Source organism: Lissotriton helveticus, chromosome 5_1 (genome assembly GCF_964261635.1).
Source record: "Lissotriton helveticus chromosome 5_1, aLisHel1.1, whole genome shotgun sequence".
Classification (NCBI taxonomy): domain Eukaryota; kingdom Metazoa; phylum Chordata; class Amphibia; order Caudata; family Salamandridae; genus Lissotriton; species Lissotriton helveticus.
The window spans coordinates 1,194,167,498-1,194,186,400 of NC_136065.1; the positions used below are offsets into that span (position 1 = coordinate 1,194,167,498).

Here is an 18,903-nt window from a genome sequence, read left to right on the forward strand (position 1 = left end):
ATGATAAGCGACATTAGAAATTCTTGCCGGAAGTCAAAAATTGCGCTGGGGGACACTAAATCTCGCATGTTCTCACCAGTGGAGCTCCGCAAGAGAAAAAATTCTGCTAAAGTGAAATTAGCGGAATTTGACCAGAACTCTGAATTACAAGAATAACACAGAGTTACCTAATTTCTCCAATTCCATCATGGGGGTGAAACTTTCCACAAAGGCTTAATTCTCCCTTGTTGCAGCCCTTCTACTGGGCTTGTTTTACCTTATTCATTTTGTTATTTAAAAAAGGTGCTGACCTACCAGAAGGTGTCAGTGCGTTGCTCCTATTAAAACCAAACTGCCTTAAATGACATCTCTTACAAGGAATAACTGCAACATCTAGACGTTAATATTAAGCAAATAATTCATCGTCTACTCCAGCATAAGGCTTAAAAATGTGAGAGCTCAATTATTTTTGTTAGGAACAAAAAGAAGAACAGAGAAGGGAAGAAATGTGAAAACCAGGAAGTAAAGATGGTAAAACTTTGCCGGATGAGGAAGCCAGAGGTGGAGCACTAGAGGTGGGGCACTAGAGATGCAAAAGAGATGGAAACTGGTAAAAATGAAGGGAGAAAGGTGCATAAGATAAATGAGCGTGAATGTAAAACCAAGAGTAAATGGAAGGTGGTGAAGAAGAGAAGTAGAAGTGGCAGTAGAAATGAAGATCAGGAGTCCAAAAATGGCAGAAGGAGAGGTTGACCTATGTGGGGCTACAAGGGATCTCTTTATTACAGTGTTCACTGTGCCAGGCCTCTCTGAAACTAATAATTTTCTAGAGCGGATCAGACACAATTGGCCAAAAAGGGCCTTACATAAAGTACAGATGTTAGAAGACAAAAAGAATAATGGAAAATTAGAAACACAGCATCATTTTATGTGAACATGGGAAGAATACTAGGTAGGCACCTGGCATACACACACATAGGTATAAATATTTTTGTGATTCACCATTTGCAAGTGTAGATTTATACCTAAGTGTAAACTTACATCTCTCCACTCCCTGAAATCAGTGAATAGAGAGGTGTAGGACAGAATGTGCAAGTATAAATGTACTACTAGTAACTTTTCATCTATAGGCAGAGATATCTGAAACCATGGTGGATACCTCCCTTTGGCATAGGGAAAAATAATAAACTTTAATAATTTAAAAAATAATTAAAAATGTAAACTAAAATAAAATAACATGTAATAGCATATTAAATCATCAAATAATTGTTAATCAAATATTTAATCATTTAAATATATAAATCTAATTTAAAAATACTGGTTAAACAACATGTAAAAAGCCCACCCTCACTAGCATTTTGATATTTAATTAACTTTCAGTACATGTAAGTAAAGGTTATGTTTTATAAGTTCAAAATAATTACAAATTGTATTACAAGTTTAAAAGTGTAATGCCTTTTATAAATGAGTTAATTATTAATTTTCAGAAATATAACATATTTTCATTTGATTGTGATATAATGTTTAATGCAGTTGTTTAATAAATAATTATTTTAAAATTGTTATATTTTTATTATTTTAACCTTATTTCCTGTTGGATATTATTTTCAGTCCTTGCTTCCATTATTTTCTATAGGGGTGTGTTGCAGTGCCTGTGTAGGGCCATGTGAAGTGCTAGGTATATTCCAAAGCTGGGCTGGAGTACAGTTATTACTGTTTTGTAGCATTTTTGTCTGTAGTAATGTTAGAAGTACAGTTTGAGAATTGCGATGGGCTTTCTCTTTTGTGGCTGGTTCATGTCCCTACATAAACCCCTCCTTACCTCTTCCCAAATCCCTTCTTACCCATCCCTAAACCGCTTCTATTTAGAGGTATATATTCACCATTTTCCCACCACTCCCCCTACTCCCTCCTACATTTACCAAGTACTAAACGTAAATGTGTGGAGATCTCCCCACTGACAAGCTATGTGAGGTGAAGGAGGAAATCTCCACCTGTAGGTTTGTGAATTACATTTTGTAGTAAGTAGTGCTACCTACTGAAGTACTGCTTTACATACTACAAAATGCAATTTCGGAATGGGGCCCACAGATTCACCAGGTGAACCATGAGTGGAGTAAAATATATGCAAATAGCATATTTACATATGCAGCTAGTGCTGACTTTTCTCCATAAAGAATGTATTCTAGTGTTCCAAGAGATACTTCTCTACCAATACATAATGCTCATGCTAAAAAGGTTGAGTGCCATAGCATTCCTGTGTAATAATACAGCACATTCAGAACTTCCTTTATATTTTTTATTTATTACTACTTACTCATTCAAATTTACAGCACTTTTCGTACATGCATTGCGCGCTTCTAAAACCTTGAGGGCTTATTCACTAACTGCACTGTGCAGTACATTTAGTAGTACTACAATAGTACTTACCAGGTACCATAAAATGCTATTCACTAACCTACATACAGAGACCTCTGCCTCCAAGCTCCTATTGTTTCCACATGGAGATATCAGTTACGAAGATCTCCGAACACCTATGTACACATTTACGTAGTACATGTAGTAGGGATAGAGGGATGGGAATGGAAAAGGTGAATGCATGCTACAAAATGTGAGGGGTTAGTGTGGGTTAAGGAGGGGTTTAGTGAGGGGTGAATACATGTCCTCAAACCAGGAAGCACATTGCTATTCACAAACTGCACCTCTAAATTTACTACAGCCAAAAAAGAACCAAAACAGTGGTAAATATACTACAGCTCAGCCCTAGAGTAAGTTCAGCAACACACATGGCCAACCACTGGTACTGCAGCATGTTCCCATAGAAAATAATGGAGCCACAGCATAACTATAGAAATATACTGGAAAATAAAGGAAGATTTGTTATTTTTCGTTTGATAAGATCCAATAATTGAATTAGCTTTTTAGCAAATCCTGTGTTATGTTATTGTAAGGTTTTTGTTGTAAGATTCATTTTTTACAGATAATTCTGTAAATCATTGGCAGGACCCCAGATAATTCTGTAGAAATCTATAACAAAGTTGTACAACACTTGCAACACACCTCGTAATGCAAGGAGTGATTGTTCTGAACTCTACTGGTGAAAAACATTTCAACACCAACCAATCACGTCCAGTCTAACCACATAAAAATAAACTCACAAACCAAACTACTTTTTCTTCCCTCTTTATGTCAATTAATGTATGTGTTGCATTGCCCCTCATTTCGAGAAATAATGGTTTGAGCAGGAACAAGAAAATTTACAGGCAAAGTATCAACATCTTTCAGATGTCAAGTGAAGCAGTCCTACCAGAAACCGCTTCTCACCTGAAGGGATCCTTGACAGACTGCAGACTAGGAGCAGGAGCTTAATATACAGCCCACTCTCAAACTATCCATGCTCATGGCAAAATACTGGCTGTACTCCATTTCATGGGCATTTTTCAAAGGGTCAGTTCTGACAATTTAGGTAATTCACAGGCAAGCCAGTCTTGAAGCTTGCATCAGGTACTGAGATGCTGCAACAGAGGAATGCACCAGTTTACTGTCATGTCAACAATCACTGGCAGACAGGCAAAGGGTGGAAACTTAATATTATGCACTTTATCACTTACGTTTTGAGAGCCATTGACTGCATCCATATGGCACCTCAGCCACATCACCATAAAAGTACTCTTTGTACACAACAGACACATACCTGGTACACTCCGTCAATGTGCAAGCTGTGTACAACAGCAGGGGCTGCTTTTATGGATACATATGCTGCTTTTACTGGAAGGACGCAAGACTGCTACATCTTCTGTCAGTCACCTTCTGCAGGTCGCTTGGTTACTGTGGATTTCAGCAACATGTGGGTCATTAGTAAGTAACATCTCTGGGGCTAGATGTCCAATTGGAGGGTGGCTTCTCAAACACACTTATTAATTACTACAGCTCGATTTGCACACATTACACTAACACTCACTGCATGTACGTAGGCATGGTATTACATTTAGAAAACAGGGATCCCTGATATTTAACAGCTAAAAAACAGTAAAAAAAAAAAAATTCCAACTCAATGTTTTAATAAATGAAATTTAAGAAACAATTCTCAAGTGCAAAGTGACAGTGAGGTGTAAGAAACGTGCTCAGTGCTTTGGCAAACGTGATACAAAGATACAACGAGTGTACCACAATTTACACAATCTGTAAGCAGTTGTAAATTGAATATAATTATTAAAACAGGTCTGCTCAGTTGGTCAACCGAGCAGACCTGTTTTAAAAATTATATTATTGAAACATTGTTTTTTGAATACATGTTTTATCCATGAGCTAACCTTTAGCTATTATATATAAGGGACTGCTGTTTTTGAAAACCTTGCGTATTTACCCAGGTCTGTTTGGAACCCACGGTTACCCTTGTGTTATGAAACATTACACTTAGAATACAGAATCCTTTAAAAAATTTCACATGTCTGGTGATGCTGGGCATGCTCTCTCGCCCCATCTCCTCACACCCTACTGGCATCCAACCACCCTACGTCAACAGAGATACCGTAGGGTATACATATGTACGCCAGCCATGATTGAACACACTTTTTGGATCCTTAAGTCACAATTAACATGTCCTGATAGTATAGGAGGTTGCTGTTGTGCGCACCAGATGTTTGGTCCAAGATTGTTATAGCCTGCTGTGTGGTGCACAACAAGGCCATGTGACCGGGCTTAAATATAGACCTTGACCCTGATCTACGCCTACATCCAGGTACCCAGGGTGGAGCACAGAATAGAGGTTAGGGTATACTGGTGGTGGCTCAACTAACTAACTTTCTGGAGCTGCGAGCTTCGTTGGTGAGTTTAAGTACTTGGACAATCTCTTGTCCAAGTTAAAAGGATGAACTTCCAGACTGTCCATATACTCAAACTCATACCAACTCTGCTCAATTGACATAATGTCAACTACAAACATGCAACACTCATAAAAAATATTCTGCCACTTCATTTCTGGAACACTTTTCATTAGCAACACTTATGTGCAAGCTCTCACATATCACATTCATCCATTAGGAAATGCTTACTGCATAACTTACTTTTGATACATTGATTACGTACATAAATAATCTCTGTTATAGTTTTTAGGATTTTCAGAATGTGTGAGTGCTTCTATTTATGCAGGGGTCGTCCTCCTGCACGCAGAGCTTTGTCCCAGATGAAGAGGGATCCCTCCTGCATGCGGAATCTCTGCCCTGCATGCAGACATCCCCACCCTGCAACAAACAGAAAATTACATACAGGAAGAGGAAGTCAGACATACATTTTGTGGCCATTCTCAGTCATCCTTTAACCACAACAGCATCCTCCTCCACCCTGCTTCTCCTTTCATTATCAAAACCCTCAAAATGGCTGAGGGACAAGATAAGAGAGCCCCTGTCATTAATGCAGAATTAGAAATAATGTGTGAGGGGGTCCTCCTCCAAACGTACCCTCAGGTTCATGGCGGTCGAGATACCCAGCTAAGCAATGCAGCTTGTGCCCAAATTGGAGGGACATCCATACCGGCATGAGAAAGACTGGGTAGATGTTTGTCGCTGGTCTCAGATATCCCCGTATGACACCACTGTACAAGAGGTTCCTGAGAGTAACCTGGCAAAAAACTCCAAATTCAGCTACAACAGTAAGAGCAACAGATAAGAAGTAAGTGCATTATACGTATTATGACTTAAGAGTACATGAGTTTTGATAGTGGTGTCCAGTGGTGCATGCAGTCTGAACTTTCTTCTAACTGTTTATGTTGTATTTTATATGTGTATGCAAGTAATCTTGTATTTTTTTGTTGGATTTACAAATCTACATATCATGACACAGTGGTAATGCTTTTCAATGTTTATATTTCCTGAAAACATAACAGTTAAAAAACAACATTAACATTTGGGATATGTTACATTTTTTCAAAGTTTGTTTCTGTGATGTTGAAATTGTGTACCTATACTTTATTTTCAAAAGACCATTTTTTCCTCAAAAAACATACAAAAGATCCCACGATTAGTAATAAAAATTCCAAGGTTTTTACATTTAAATCAAAAATAATAAATATTTTAGAAACAATTACACTCAAATGAAAGATAGGGAATGCATTGAAGATGTTGTGAAATATCTTTTGAAAGCTTAATCGCACGATTATGCACACAAACAACCCGCTTTGTCCGAACCTCCACCTTTGAATGCAGAGTCAAATTTTGGGGTATTTTAAGGTTTCTTAAAATTTTAAATATTGTAAAGATCGGTAAATAAACATTTGCTTACTAAACAGTCTGGTAAAGACTACACAATGGACTACACAATGTTTTTTCTTTAAATTAATGATATAATAATCCTTCTAAATAAAGTTGACGTGATATGCAGTATTTAACATACAAATTCAAAATATCTTTCTTTTTTCACCTATCTTTTCAGTGGACTGTGCATGCGAAACAACATCGGAGCAGGTTCCTGGGACAAAGAAGAAGATCCTATACAGCAAGGCAGACATGATGGTTTTATGTGTTTTCAACAGAGAACACATGTGAAGAAACTGGTCTAGATCTTTTTAACCATTTTTTTCTTTTTGAATATCTTATAGCAGATTGACAAAAGCAAACTGTTGCAAGTTTTTCTTGCAGAACAATCCATTTGTTCTGGTTTTCTGTTTATTTATTTTAAAGGGAGGGTCCGCCCGCCCCAAAACTATCTGCTTCTTTTTTCTCTTTAACTTGGGTCCACCCATAACTCCCACCTTAATGTCCCATCATGACTTTCCATCCCCACCCTTCCACTAACGCGCCGTGTGCTTTTCCACTTCCCTTTATCCCCACCCGTTTTTTTTGTAAACCCGTTTTTTTGTAATCACCAAACAATTTAGTGAAGCAGGAGTACCAGCACCACCGTGCAGGGCTCCTTCTTTCCATGTCCATAGCTTTCCCCCTACACCACATTTTAGTGAGTGGACTATGACATTGGATGTTCTCAACTCCATGGATAAAATCAAATGATTGTTAGGTTATAGTCTTGTTCTTTTATCATATGCTTACTACCAGTGTTAGGTTTAGTTTAGATTTCCTGTAAAAGAGAAAGGAGCAGAGTAACATGTTCAAAAACTGACACAAGCACAAAATGAGTCACAAGGGAGGCCTGTATTATTAAAAACCTTGTCTCCTGGTTCCATAGTTTCCATTTTGTCACCATACAACAGTTGGAGTTTGGGTGTTTCCAATGGCGAAATCACAACCAGCATATTTTGGCAAAATGGTAAAAACGGGTAAACGTCAAGTCTCCTAGTGCCATAGCTAAAACCTTTTCACTGTACCACATCTAGGGGTGGTGGTTGGGTATTTGTGTCAGCACTCCTCTATGAATTGTACAATTTGTAAGGAGTCTAGTTCATGATTTTTATCGCTCTTGCACCTTGCTACACTGAGCTTGTTTATAAGCACTCCTAATGTTTACAGATAAGAGAATAAAGGAGTAAGGAGACTGGGAGCCCTTAGATCGTATTTCATTCCAACTTCATAATCAAATTACTTCCTTTATGCACTTGACTTACCAAACGAAGTGATAACAAGCAGAGAAGACTTATTCCAGGGTGTTGTAGGGGAATAGCAACTCAGATAAAGCATAGCATAGCGCAGTATTGTCAAAGCTATGTCCCTGCTAGAGACTAAGGGCTTACTTTAGAGGGTAGTATGGAATGGAACACTCAAAATAAATACCTCCATGTCTCACAGTCCACATCATGTACATGTTTTGCTCACCCCATTCCCATTTGGGAACATGTTGGTGAGCATCAATATATTAGACTATTGTTTGGAAAACATGATTCCTCTATGGTGCAGGATTATACCATGCCAACTGTCCGCACCTCTCACTGGCACACCTGGCCTACAAAATCAGCCTCTCAATTACCACACATTGTGAAGGAGCTCTACTCTCCCGCCCCAGGATCCAGATACATCTTCAGGACTACTCTAACAGACCTCATCACCCCTCTGGCCCTCGCATCCAACTCCTTCATATTTCTCAGCAACCTCAACTTCCCCTTAGAGGACTAAACAGTCCCAATCCACACCACACTTCTGCAAGACTGCAGCATCTTAAGACTTACCCAGTGGGTGAACGACCCCACCCACACAACAAGACACCTCCTCAAGCATGTCTTCACCAATTTCCCCAACATTGTGGTACAAAAGTCCACCCCTGGACAGACCACGTCCTCATTTGCTTTGGCCTTCACATGCGCAACCAACACAGAGCCACCTACCCAGTCAGCTCGCTGCCAATGGAACAAAATCCCTGAGGACATCTGTATCACAGAGGTCCAGGTTCTATAACCCCCAAAATAGATAGATATGGTAAAATGCTCTACCAAAAATGTTGAAACATTAATCACCTCCTTGTGAACTCCCTGGCTCCCCTGAGAACTACCCACAACCCCGATCCAAGCCGCAGGCCAGCTGTTACACCGAGGACCACCAGTTCACGAAGTAACACTACCATAACAGCAAGGACAGAGACTCATACAAATTGGTCCTACGGTTCTACCACCAAGAACTCAAAACCACAAAGCACCTGTCCCCTACTGAATGGATCCAAAACAGCCCCAACACTACCAAAGAAATCTTCATCATTGTGAAGGAATTCATGTCCTCGTCCGCTTGCTCCACAACTATAATGCCATCACAGGCACTTTGCACTCAACACTTCCTCTACTTCACAAACAAAACAACATAATCTACAATAAGTTCATCCCCCAAAAAGACCTTGAAGTTCCCCACCTCAACAGGAATCTGCACAGACCTGCTGCCAGATATCACCAGAACAGACACCGCCTAAACCATGTGCCCCATCCATTCAGGAGCCTCTTCTGGTCCTTGCCTGCACCACTTCTTTGCCAAAGGGCTCGACACCATCTGCTCATTCTCAACCTAACACCCTCCACCGCCACCTTCCCAACTCCTGGAAAAATGCAACCATCCTGCTACTGCTCAAGAAATCATTGGCAGGACCCCTGACATTGATCACATATAGGCCATATCCCGCCTCCCCCAACCAGCCAAAGTCCAGGAGAAGCTCATCAGCACCCAGCTGGCCAACTAACTGTAGAATAACCACGTTCAGGATGTGTCACAATGAGGTTTTCAAACTCCTCACACATACCTTCAAAGCAATAGACAACCAAGGTCCAACATACCTCAACAGAGTCTGGTTTCACACCACAATAGAAATCTCTGCTCGGCCAACCTACTCCTTGTCCATGTAACCCGCATCCGCTGGGCAAAGCCAGAGGTGAAACAGTCTCCTGAAATCTTCTACAATACCACTTCAGAACTGACAGATATACTCTGGAATTCCGTAAGAAATAAAAAAACTTGGCCCTTCTAGTAAGCCCCAGACAGGCCAGCCCTCAACTTTAACAGGTGCCATGATACTCTCCTGGATGACATGCACATTTTACAGGGAGTAAACATACCATACCATACCATATCATAACACAGCTAAAGTACACCAAATGCATTGTTCTCTCAAAATTGTTGCACAGTTCTTTAATTGGCATTTTTCTGTCCAAAATATAATAAAGTTAGTACAATGTGAACACAACAAAACATGTAATTAAGGGTTTATCCATGCAGTGCATTATTATATCTCAACAAAGTCAACTCCCCAGTTCTAGCCACAGATGTTTCATTTCAAGATCACCGCCATGATGAAAGCTGCTGAATCAATCAGTGTCCTCGTAGTTGGTGTGGCCAAGGTATCTCCTGATCCAACAGCTGTAGAAAGAAGCATTATGGTAAATGATTTTTGCCAAATTGTAAAAGTGATCTTGACCACAAATGCTGACAATTTAGAGGTAATAAAGGAAAACAATAAACAACAATAAAAACGCTTTAAACATTTTGTATACTATAAACAATATGATTTTTTTTTGTGAAAAGACCATTGGTGATTGGTGACATATAGAATTATGTTCCGAGACTTACTTGAAGTGTGAATGGTTGAGGACCTAATTGCGGCTGCCAGGATGTCCCTTGATTTCAACGGTGTTGATGTTTGCAAGGTGGATACCAAGCTCTATTGTATGGCAGAAGCTAGAAGGAAAGAGAGACATATATAGTGAAGTAAGCCATCCTAGGTCATACTTGAAAACAATATTTTGATGGCTCAAATGTAAAGTTTGAGACCCATAAAGATGCCTCTCCTTCTAGTTAAGACAAGGTCTAACATATATCTTATAGTGCCCTCCTACAATTAGAGGTGGGCATAACTTGCATTATTCCGTGTAGCATTATCACACTAAATTACATAAGAATTCCACAACATTAAGCTTAAATTCTGCAAGAAGAGTAATCCTGCGTTTAGCACTATTTCTTAGCGCTAAAATGCCACCTTGCATTCAAAATTGACGGGAGGATGGATTTGGCACTAAGTATTAGTGCTTAAGGCAGCAGAACACGAATAGCTAGCAGCTGCTTGTGCTTGCTAAATCTGCTCTTGGGGTAGGATTTTTCCCCAATGTACTACGGTATTTAGCACTTTTCTTAGCGCAAAATGCATCCTTGCATCCAAAATGGACATGAAGATGCATTTTGAGCTAAGAAACAGAACTAAATGTGGCGACCACGAATAACGGGCAATGAGTGGCCGCTCACCAAATGTGCTTTCGCTGTAAGATTTTCCTCCCAAATTACTCTTAAATCCGTGAAGAGGAGTAATTGCATAATTAACGATATTTCCACGTAAAAGAGTAGTGCACAATTACTCAAATTACTCTGGCGTAATCAAAATTCTACCCAGGCTACTTACGATGCCAAGTCTAAGAGCAATTTAATCAGACAAAATATAACTGAATGAACAGTTACATTAGATATTGACCAGGTTGCAAATAGAGATGTATCACAATAAGCACACATCCACCCTGTTAGTTATGAGTAAAGAGGTTAGACCCAAATCCGTGCAATTTTAACAAAACAACTGATAGAAATACTTTAGAGCCTTATTACGCCTGTGGGCCCACCAAAGCAACATATCTAATCGAAAGAGAGGCTGTATGAAAAGAACACAAATAATCTCCTTATAGGTGCCTAACGATGTAGATATGTGTGATGGACAGATATGGGTGAGTTATGACGGAAGGGTTTATAACCTTACCTGCCACCACATTAGTAGTTGTATGAAAGAGGCACCCCCCATAGAAGGGGGTGGTGCATTGTGGAGAGAGCAACCGAGGGAAGTGAGATGCAGACCCGATTGATGTGCCATTCTAGATCGAGCGTGTGTAAACTGAATCCTGTAGAACTTCCCTTTCCTCAACCTTCTCTCATCATGTCACTCCTTTTTAATTTCCCCCATGGTGCGGGCCTCCTCCCCCAATGCCTTGACAGAGTATTTGATCTCCTGCCATAAGGATGCCTTCTGTGCTCCACCGAGGGTTAATAGAGGCAGCCTATGTAGTTATTTCTAGTGTAAAAGCTTAGCTTATGGTGTAGGCAGTATTTATATTGGTGGAAGGGAATGTGTGTCAGGTGTGTGATTTGGGGAAGGTGTATGTAATTCTCCTATAGTCTTCCATGCAGAGGTCTCTACCCCAGTTTCTGAGGTCTGCGCCCCGGTGGTGGAGGTCTCTGCTAAGTGTGCCTGAATGTAAAAGGTGGTTGTAAAGTTAGTAGTGACTTTTTGATGGTAGTAGGTTCTTGATGGTAGCTGTATGGTTTTTTAATTCTGATTCATATACTGCTTTAAAAAAAGGTATTTGAAAAATGCAGTATTTGATGTGCGCAATAAACAACTATAGAGTTGCATGAGATTAGTTGTAGAGAAGAACAATACTGGCATTGTCTACAGTCGCAACTGGATCACAGTTTGAACGTTTATCGTGTGGCGTGTGTGGGTCACATGCTTAGGCAGTGGCGGCTGGCAACTCTGAGGCAGTGGGAAAATGGTTAGGGATGGGAGCATTTATGAGCGCTAGATGCAAAGGGCCTATGCAATACAAAATAACTTACCTTGCTTGCAGCAGCCTGCATGACGACACGTACTCCTGCTCAGGTCCTCTTCTTCTCTCCTCAAGGCTTTAGTCAACTCCCTTAACCAATCCTGATGCTGCTCTCTTGCTATCAATCAGCATGAGAGCAGCACCAGGATTGGATAGAATGTGCTCTCTCAGCACTCCCAACAGCATTGGAGGCCCTTTGTTTTATCTAACCCAGCTGTGAGAGAGGCTTGAAATTCGCATGTCTGGCTGGCCTTCGTAAGATGACCGGCCAATCAGACATGCACACTTTAAACTTAAAGTACCATGCCCATCACTGCTCTCAGCAGCAGCCCAGCCCTGACACTTGGCTTGTTCGGGGTTATTGAAAAATAAACTGGTAAAATTAACTTTATTACCCTTATATTTTCATCTTTGGGGACAATTTAGTTAATGGGGTGATGCTCCTCCTCTCTAATGTAGTATCCGCCCCTGTGCGTAGGTATTAGCAACATCACTTAAAGAAAAGATCTGTCAAAAAAAGATAAAACAAAGAAGCAGGTTATGTTCTTTTGCGTTGGACTGAATTCAAGTGTTTTATGCTCTGAAGAAATACTTTATCTTTTTGCGTAGAGTAATTTTTTTCATTTGAAATAAGATTTTTTTTTTATCATTACTTGATTGCACTTTATTGCAGCTTTAATATGATTAAAATATATCTTATAAAAGGGCACATATTACCCTTCTAGAAATGTAGTGAAGCCTTGTCTCTTTTAAGATAGCTGAGCCTGAATAGCCAGTTCTTATTAGGGACTAGTGTGACGTCACATCAGTGAAGAACAAGTTTAGCCTTTAACTGCTTTAAAGTTATAGCCTTGAATAACTGAACAGTGACAAGCGTGCTGTTGATAATGTTGTGAATAGAACCACCTATAAAATATAAAGTTGTAGCGTAATAGGTATTGCTGTGAAGGTCGTTTTCCACAGACCGATTCCAAGTGAGATCATAGACAATGAGATAGAATTTAGTGCGATATTTTACTTCAAATCCTGTAAGTATTGACGTAGCTTAATTATTCAACATGTCAACACTGAGGATAGTGTTGAGAAGTTACTGGGTTACTTTTGGCCACAAGCCCAGCATCCAAATGGAGTGAGTGTGAATCGGTTGTTTCAGTAGGATATCGAGGCAGACAAGTAATATGTTGTGCAAACAAAGTCTTATGCTGAGCAAACATCCAATTCAAGAGTAAATCCACCAATTCATTGTAATAGAGGCTTATTCATTTTATATCCAATGTTGAGTTCCAAGATCAGCAATAATACAGTCAGTCTGAACCCCAAATGTAGCCAACACGTGTTTCGTCTTGTGGAGAATATCCCACGACTTTCTCAGGGCTACAAAAAGACAAATAACACCTATAACTATCTCAGTTGCTTCCTTTACACTAGGGTTAGTATAGTGTAAATTAATCAAAATAAATTTAGCGCGAGGAAGTTCAAAGAAAAACGTGATTTATAATCAACAATATGCACAAAGAAAATTCCCTTGCGCAAAAGAAGGAGTCAAAGGATTAGTAAATTGTGCAGAGAATAGTAAATAGTGTGCCAGGATACAAATAGCCAAAAGAGTCATGCAAGTGATAGAGTGGGAACTACAATAATTCCGTGTTGCCACTAGTAAAAATTGAAATCACCAAATACCAACTCACTAAATGAGTCACGGTAAAGGTAAATCTCCAATGTCACCAATTATGACCGTACGTTTTCATGGCATCCAGCTATTAACTTATAGCATTAGAGTCCTTTTCTAAGGGATTTTTTACCACAATTCAGGTATCAATATACATTATTACATTATTAACTTAAGGCTATATATCCGTAGTCATGATATAGTCAGTACTGTCAGCAAATTCATTGCTTGATTTTCTGTACGCAACAATCAACATGGTATATTAAAAGGTTTAAAAATAAAAACCAATCCAAACCTAAACAGCGTATTTTAATATCACACATTAAATACATTTTATCTAGAGCACCGACTCTTCAATAATCATTAACATTCCCGAGTAAAGACAACCGACTGTCACCCATCAATAAGATTCATAGACCTATAACCAGTATTCAAGGAAAATTCATATTCAAGTAATCAAGGAGTTAAATGGGAAAAGCACAATCACACACAATATATTAATTTTACAGTTTAACAAAGTATATAACTCATAGCGGACAGTAATCCAATAAACAGGTCAGTTTCCTACCTTCTGCTGCTCGAGAGAGTGTTCCTCGTTGTGCATTGGCATTTCGCATGGACACCATTTTGAGCTGCCCATATATTCAGAAGTTACATAGTACCAGAAAGCGTACATGGACTACGAACATTGAATTTCATAATGCATTCATGTGCGCCATATTGAAAAGGAGACTTAGTTAAACAATGGATCTATTGTCAAGAGCCATATAAAAAACAAATCAAATAAAAAGAGTCATTATAATTCCTCATTAAATGCACTATTTGAATAATTCATTTGATTGTCCATAATGCACCAATGTCATGCCGCAAATGTTCCTTATATAGATAAACGTATTCCCACATGGTTATCTAATAGGTTACGAGTATTTAACCAAAAATCGAACATTACCATCTCATTTCAAATAAAAATAGTGTAAAATAAAATAATCATTGTGCACCACAGTTGGGAATAGCATGCATTTGTTAAGAAGATATCTCTTACGACTCCCCTAACCAACTCCATTGGAGTATCCAACCAATTTTAGGCTAATTTAAAGTAAAGGGAATTCAAGACTCCATTAGCATCTCCACCTTGCAAATATCCAAAATCACAGTGCCTCAGTACTACGGTCAGAAAATATCCCTACATAGATTTAATTACAAAAGTCTGGCTATGCACAATCAAAATATCATTCAGTTCTCAGACAGAGAAAAGGAGATAAAGAAAAATTCAAGAAATTATCAGGAGTATAGTGTAAGCCGCATTTCCTCAAGTGCCCAAAAATTACAGAAACTCATTGTCAATATTAAGGCACCTGTCCACAGCATGTAATTTCATGATCCAACCGGCCTCAGTTTGTCTTAACCTAAGTTCACAATTTCCACCCATCACATCAGGCATGACATTTTCAATTCCATGAAACTTGAAGCATAATTGCGTACTTTGTACTGCACAATCCTTTGCATGCAAATTCTTGACAGTTCTGAAGTGTTCTGCAATGCGATCCTTCAATGATCGTGTAGTGCTCCCCGAATAGATTTTTTCACATTTGCAGATGATTACATAAACAACATACATTGTCATACAATCAATATGTGTGTTAATCTTATACCTACGTGAGTCATTGTATTTAAATTCCTTGATTCTGTTAACAGACGTCTGCATATACTGCAGTTTCCACAAGGGCAGGAACCTTGATTCAATTTATGTAGCCATGTATTCCTAGGCACATGTTCCCTAGCATAACTGGACTAATTTTGTTTTGTATAGTCTTACCTTTACGATAAGTTAAACTAAGATGCTCCAAAACATAAGGTTGTAATGCTCTATCCGATGTTAACAAATGCCAGTGTTGTCTAAGTATATTATATATTTTATGTGATCCTGGTTGTTAGCCTGTCACAACTTTATTCTTATTGACAAGTGTATCAGTCCATTTCAATTTCAGTGTTCTTTTCTCAGCCCTAAGGATAATATCCCTGTTGTAACCTCTGGTTAGAAATCTCAGTTCTATGTCTTCAATGTTAAGTAAAAAGTCTGTGTCATTACTACAGTTTCTTCTAGCTCTGAACATATTCCCAAAGGGGATGGAATTAATCTGGCTCCTAGGGTGTGAGCTATTTGCATGCAACAAGGAATTGCAGGAGGTAGCTTTTCTATACTTCCAGATAGTGATCTTCCCTTGGTCAACATATAGCTCAATATCCAAAAACACAATACTTTCTTGGTTGTGTGTCATGGTAAAGGACATGTTGAATTTATTGTTGTTCAAATGTTCAAAAAATTCATGTAATTCTGTTTGATTTCCAGTCTTGATCAAGAGGCAATAATCAACATACCGTCCAAAATAAATTATAAAATCGTGCCACCTAGCTCCAGATGGGCTCCAGATATGCGCCGACTCAAACCAACAAATGAATAGGCAGGCAAAAGACGGCGCAAATCTGGAACCCATAGCAGTCCCACATATTTGCTGATACCATTCACCATTAAACATGAAGACATTATGTTTCAGTATCATCTGTGACATCTTAATCAACATTTCGGATTGTTCCATGTGTTCAATGGGCCGTTTGTATCAGAAATGCCTAAGTGCTGATAAACCATGTTGATGTGAAATGTTCATGTGAAACAAAACTATATCCAAGGTCACAAATGTCATATTCGGATCCCAAGTAAGATCATTCAGAATATTCAGTACAGATTTAGTATCCCTTACATAAGATGGAAGATTACAAACATATGTGTGTAAAAAAGTGTCTACAAATTCAGATAGTCTTTCCGTAGGGCCACCGATTCCTGAGACAATGGGCCTTCCCGGGGGTGAAACTAAGCATTAATGAATCTTAGGAAGTGCATACAAACATGGAAACCTAGGTCTTTCTAATAATAGGTACAATTATTCGCAGTTTTTCAGTACACCTGCCTCCAATCATTGTTTTAAATGTGTGTTGACATTACTGGCTATCTCACACACAGGATTATGATCAAGTTTCTTTTGCCATTGCGTATTATTAAGTTGTCCCAAAACCTCAGCATCCTATGAGTTCTTGTCCATACCAACCATTTTCCCACCTATATCCGCAATTGTTTCAATGCTTCACGTTCTTTATATGTAAGATTGTTACTATAGGGCACATGATCATATCATATCATTGTCTTCTCCCACTTGTCAATTTCATTATTAACTATCTTATGAAACAAATCAATATTATTTCCACTAGTTAATTGTCGGGTCCATTTTGATTTTGTCTTCAAACCACTGTTTTTACTGAGGTCAGCACACCGTTCCAGACCATTTAATACATCATAAACAGTATCTGGATCATGTTCATTCTCCTTTAGTGATATTAGTGTAATCATATCATGAATACCCTGAATGGGTAGATCACCCCTTACTGCATTTTGTGTGGAGGGTTTATTGGTCTTAAATTTCTTCAATTTAAATTCCCTAATAAACTTATAGACATCAATCCTGACATTAGTAACATCATATATCATAGTTGGACAGGAGTTCCTGCCTTTCTGCAAGACAGAAATCGTATCATTGGTAAGAACATTGATGGATAAATTAATTACTTGCACCACTCTATTGGAATGTGTTTCTATTGTTTGGTTCTGCTCAAGAATCGCGTGTGCATCCTTACCCTTTCTCTTGGAGTTTCTTCTTCCCCTCTTCCCTCTCTTTGTTTTGTTTTCCTAAATTGTTTCCCCTCTGCCTGATATCGGTATCATTGTCTCCAAACTTGAAACGTTGGATAGCCATCTTTTATTTATCCTTTGAGCAATGCGTAACTTTGTAGCAACTCTGCACAAATTTGGCCCTGCCACCTTTCATTTTAATGTAATATGTTGTGTTTTTCTTCTTCTGCAGAGTTGGATACCAGCTCCCGATGTTCGCCGGTTTCTGCATTATGTTCGTGTCAACCATCAGTAAGTCTCTGCTTGTGTTTCTTTATTTGCAGCATATGCCAGTGCAATCCCACATCATTGACATCATTGATATGTGCTCAAAAGCAATTATATATGTCACAAAATATACCAGATGTACTCGAGCAAAGAGAAGCAATAACTTTCAACATCCTTATTAGCAGGAGCAAAAAGGGCCCCACATGAATGAGGGGGGGGGTTAGAGCAGCATTGGTGTCATAGTTCTGAATTGCCCTGCGTGCTGTGTTCTGTGAGATGATGACACCCCCTCTCAAGCAAGCATCCTGATACCAGGTATCACACCAAGTCTGCCAAGAATAAGCTAGCCTAAAGAGGTGGAAGTAGACTGCTTGTAACGCTAAAGCAAAGGTGCCTAAGCGCAGCATGCTGGTTGGGTGGGATCCCTCAGGGTCCTTGTGCTCCAGACAAACCCAAATACTAAGACACGATGTGCCCACTGAAATTACTGCTTTTTGTTACCAATTGCTGATATGAAATGTGATCATTGTACTGGTGCTTTCTGATCGCATTAGGATGTAAAAACAACTAGCCATGCTAGAATCTACACAGCGGACATCCCAATAGCTGCCACCCTTTTACCAATTATTCCAACATATTAAGACTTTTCTCTACGGCGACACTGAGTCAATCACCATGTACACATGACCCAACAATCCCTCCTAGACTCTAACTTGCAGCAAATCCACTAGGCTATACCCATTTTGAGCCACTGCCAGCTAGCAAGCAAGCTTTTCCCATTCACAAAGCATACCATTATTTTGAAAGTCATAGTAAAAGGGCGGTGCAAGTATTTTTTTGCCTCCCTACAATGTTACAATTTGCTGCCTCCGGTAGAGGTGAAAAATGTTCTATTCGTAATTCAAATCTCAGATCCTCTGCAGATGGTGCCATAGATAGTCCCCATTAAAAGGTAAAACCTAGTTTATAGAATTTCTGGCACAGAGTCAACCATCCGAGCTTCTTTATGAAGATTCCGTTTATGGATTTACAATAGTACATCCATGTATCGAGTCAATTATAGAAATAAATATTGCACTACTCAGTTCCCACTACCAAATCCAGAATAATAAGTTTCCCTCGACAAGTTTAACCAAGTTCACCATATATCAAGGAGAACACCAGGGCTTTTGGAAAATGTGTCATATATTTCAAAATAGTAATTTTTGTTACTTTTGGCATAATTGACAAAGAGTTTCATATTCCTAAAAGTCACTTTGTGATTACCTGCAAAATCATTCATTAAGTCACATATAATTAGGTGAG

General features: G+C 39.0%; 1 protein-coding gene across 1 annotated transcript in view; it reads left to right on the forward strand.

Moving 5' to 3' along the window:
- SLC18A2 (solute carrier family 18 member A2) overlaps positions 1–18,903 on the forward strand; it is a 416,215-nt gene that overhangs the window by 234,817 nt on the left and 162,495 nt on the right. Inside the window, exon 3 of the mRNA XM_078641192.1 lies at positions 17,564–17,622. Coding sequence (XP_078497318.1) covers positions 17,564–17,622 — 59 coding nt within the window. The remainder of the gene's footprint in view (positions 1–17,563; positions 17,623–18,903) is intronic.